The sequence below is a fragment of the Malania oleifera genome, chromosome 5, assembly GCF_029873635.1.
Source record: "Malania oleifera isolate guangnan ecotype guangnan chromosome 5, ASM2987363v1, whole genome shotgun sequence".
Lineage (NCBI taxonomy): Eukaryota > Viridiplantae > Streptophyta > Magnoliopsida > Santalales > Ximeniaceae > Malania > Malania oleifera.
The window spans coordinates 37,816,745-37,820,660 of NC_080421.1; the positions used below are offsets into that span (position 1 = coordinate 37,816,745).

The window sequence follows — 3,916 nt, forward strand, 5'->3', positions numbered from 1 at the left end:
TATATATAGATATCTACATCTATATCTATTTTATAATTATAAATTAATAAAATTATAAATAAATTAAATCATTTTGTGACAAAAATATCCTTTTATTTTAAAAGAAATAAAAAATACTATAAAAAGAAAATAAACTCAATCAAAATTAGATATAATTGTTATGTTAAAATTTGCACCTAAAAATAAAATATTTAGCTGAAAAAAGAAAAAAAACTATATAAAAGTACAAATAGTATAAATAAATTTATAGATAAAAAACATTATTATTTTTTAAAAGTAAAACAAATATTTTTGAAGAAAATAAATTAAAAAAAATTAGATACATCTACATTTAAAATATGTTAAATAAAACGTATATTCAAAATAAAATAAGTAAATTTCTTTTTTGTGTTCTAAAATTATTGTTTAGAGTTCTGACACCATTTAAATAGATAATAATATAATTCTAAAAGATAAATTTTAGAAATAAAAGTGTAGACCTACAATTATATTGTCTCTAAATAATAAATTTTAAGTTTATTTAAAAAATTTAAAAAGTAAAATAAAAAATAACAATACTAAAGATTTTAGATTGTAGATCACAACTTAGAAATAATAAAATTATTAATATTTTCATGGAGAGAAATCATTTATTGAAATTTGTATAAAATGAAAAAATAATAAAAATTATTTTTTATAAATAACTTGGAATATTCACACTCATATTGTGAATTAATTCATGATAATATATTATTAATTTGTTTTAAAATATATTTAAAATTTGTTAAAAATTATCAAAATATTGTATACAATATACTTCCACAAAAAATCCATTACTCTGTTTGACCCCGGACTCAAAACGCGGCGTTCCGGGTTACAATGTAAACCAGCAAAATATGCGTGCTCATAAAACGAAAATGCCGCGCTGGCGCTGGGGCTACTAGGCGCGATATCCAAATTTTAAACGGCCGCCCTTTTTGTTCATCGAAAAACGAGGAGCTCTTTCCTGGTTGCTTCCCAGACGCCCAGCGCCAAGACGTTGCTCTTTCTCTCTCCCTCTCCATCGGTTGCTCACTCGTCACTCATCTTCGCAGCTGGAGCAGTCTTCGTAGCCGAAGCTCTCCGTCGCAGGTCTCTCGCTGTTCAGTTTCTGTAGTCGTAATATTTCGTGCAATTATCATGCCCACTGTTTGTTAATATGCATCCCTGCTTTTATTTTTTTTCGATTGGCACTGTCTGTTTGTGAATTGTGATTATGCTGAAAGGTTCCATTTCCATGTGCCCATGTCTCATTCTTTTTTTTGTTTTCGGCGAGAAATCACTGAATTCGTTAGACTTAAGCACAAAGGCTTGGAGTTTACAATTTTTACAAAAGAAAACACAAAAGGGTTTTTCCAATTTGAAATTAAAAGAGGCCTTAGCTGCAGAAGAAGCGATATAGTGTGCGAATCCACTGTCCACTCTAGAAGCATTCAAAAAATTGCAGATCTTGAAGTTTGTTGCCAAAGAGATTATATTTTGGACTAAAATGTTGCAATATGATCCCAGGATGCTGGATGCACACGTTCCTCTGATAATGTATGCCCGTGTCTCATGGATTTTAATGCAGTTTGATTTTTTATCTTTTTGCGTACGAAGTTGTAAATAAATTTATCGACGAGCAGCTTCCCCCACAGTACCCTTGCAAATCGCATAACAAACTGTGAACTCCATGCTTCCTCGTAGGCTCACACTAAAGCTTCCAAATTCATTTTTATTAAATTATTAGATAGGAAAGCATTGGAGTTGGCATGCTTACATAGACAATGGTGATGGTTTTTGACAAGTCATGTTACAAGAGAAAGAGGAGGATAGGTTTTGCTATGACTTCGGGGCTATTAATTAAGTTCTGTTGGCCTTATTCCTTGTTGAAGTCAATTGATATATTAATTAAACGTTCAAATCATGCTTAAATTTCATCTATTTCTTCATTAATTTTATTTCTTTTGGCAGTTTGGTTAATCGGATTACCTGTTTGATCATTGTCCTCAGAGAATGGACTCTCTACCTGATGCCATAGTCCAATGCTTTTTATCACATATGCGTAGTGCCTGGGATGTGGCAGCTTGTAGTTGTGTCTCCAAGCAGTGGAGGGAGTCTATCCGATTCACCAAGAGCCTGTATTTTCCCCGCAATTGTTTCGAAAACAATCCCAGTGCGGACAGTCCTGACAACATTGTGCTGAAGATGATTGCCTCTATTGTTCAATTGGAAGAGCTAGTTGTATACTGTCCTTTCCGTAGTGCAGGCCTTGCTTCATGGCTAGCACTGTTGGGCTCATCCCTGCGGTTTCTTGAGCTCCGAATGGACAATCTTTCTGAACAGCTGCTCAGTGTTGACAATCCCTCAAAAATTGAATGCATTGGAGCTGCAAGGAATCTGGAGTCACTAAAGCTTTGGGGTGTCCTAATGACACAATTGCCTAAGTGGGATGTCTTTCACAAACTTCTAAATCTTGAAATAATTGGTGCAAGATTAGAGGACCCTGCACTGTCTGATGCACTTCGAGCATGTCCTAATCTGACCCACCTCTTGCTACTTGGTTGTGAAGGGTTAAGATCAATTTCAATTGAGCTGCCAAAATTGGAGCATTGCAAGCTTGATTTTTATGGCCTGGGGAACTGTTCCCTTTCTCTCACTTCCCCAAAACTTGAATTGCTTGAGGTACAAGGTTGCAGTTGGATAAGAGTTCGTGAGACTTGTTGCTTAAAGATTCTCTCTGTTGCAAATAATTCTGGTAATTTTTATTCGTAGTTCCTTTTATGAGTTTTATATGGAATATGTTAATTTCAGATCAGCATTTAATTGGGGTTTTGATATGGTGAATAGGAAAAGTCTACATGGTAGATTTTGGAAAATTTGGATCTCTTGAATTTTTAGCCATCAGAGGGGTCCAATGGTGTTGGGATGCCATTAGCAAAATGCTGCGATGGGCAAGTGAGGTGAAGCATCTCTATATGAAGGTGGAATTCGCTGGGGATTTTGATGACCTCGAGCCCTTTCCAGAGGTTGACCTTGTTGAATTCTTTAATAGCCATCCTAAGCTTCAGAAGCTTGACATGCATGGTGCCATGTTTGCTGCTCTTTGCCAGAAGAATAGCTTGAAAAATGTCAGTAGGCAATTACATCAAGTTGTCTCTTTTTTTTTTTTTCGTTCTGGAGGATTTTCTAGATTTCATGTGGTAATCTGTTTTATTTCTTTTTGTAGGTGGATTCAAGTTTCATAATTCCGTGTTTGGAGGAGGTTGTGATCACAGTTAGATCACCATTAAATGCTGAACAGAAGATGAGCACACTTGAGTCTCTGGTGAAGTACGGGAAGAGTCTAAATAAGATGCTCATAAAGATTCTCCAGATGAAGAGCACTCACAACAGTACGGATGATTTCTTTGAAGAGATTTGCAAGTTTAGATACATGAACCGCAAAATTGTTGAAATTCAATAAAATCTATGGAGACCTTTCTATTCAAAACATTCCTTTTTGACACCCCAGTAAAAGCATGACTGCTGATGTTATGATGAACTTTGATGTTTCCTTTTTTATTAGTTTCACAAAATGTTCTCACATTTTCAATATATTTCCAAATTTTAATGCTCTCTCTGGTCTCTGTTTGACTTTATGAAGGTTTGCAAGTTTGCTGATAAATTTTAGAACAAATTTTTAGAAAGGAACTGAACCAAAATACTTGGTAGGCTGGAGCCCTGTGCTCAGAGGGAAATAACAAACATCTGCACTTAGCTCATCACAAAATAGACATGATGAAGCTTAATTACGTAGAATTTATCTGTTTGTATACGTTTCTTGGTACAATTTAATACTTTCACAGATCATCATCTTCAAAGCATTCCACTGGTTTGGTTGGTTTTGAAGGCCTCACACAAGTAGAAGTTATTAAAT

At 34.5% G+C, this 3,916-nt stretch overlaps 1 protein-coding gene across 2 annotated transcripts; it reads left to right on the forward strand.

Moving 5' to 3' along the window:
- Window positions 1-903: 903 nt before the first annotated feature.
- LOC131156165 (F-box protein At1g10780-like) lies at window positions 904-3,615 on the forward strand. Of its 2 annotated transcripts, none has more exons than XM_058109627.1 (4): window positions 904-1,110; window positions 1,972-2,755; window positions 2,848-3,128; window positions 3,227-3,615. In XM_058109627.1, exons 2-4 carry the CDS (start codon window positions 2,014-2,016, stop codon window positions 3,461-3,463), a joined length of 1,260 nt encoding a protein of 419 aa, XP_057965610.1. In that variant the 5' UTR covers window positions 904-1,110; window positions 1,972-2,013; the 3' UTR covers window positions 3,464-3,615. The 2 variants fall into 2 exon arrangements, with proteins under 2 accessions (XP_057965610.1, XP_057965611.1); XM_058109628.1 differs by having other exon boundaries at window positions 905-1,110; window positions 2,011-2,755.
- Window positions 3,616-3,916: the final 301 nt, after the last annotated feature.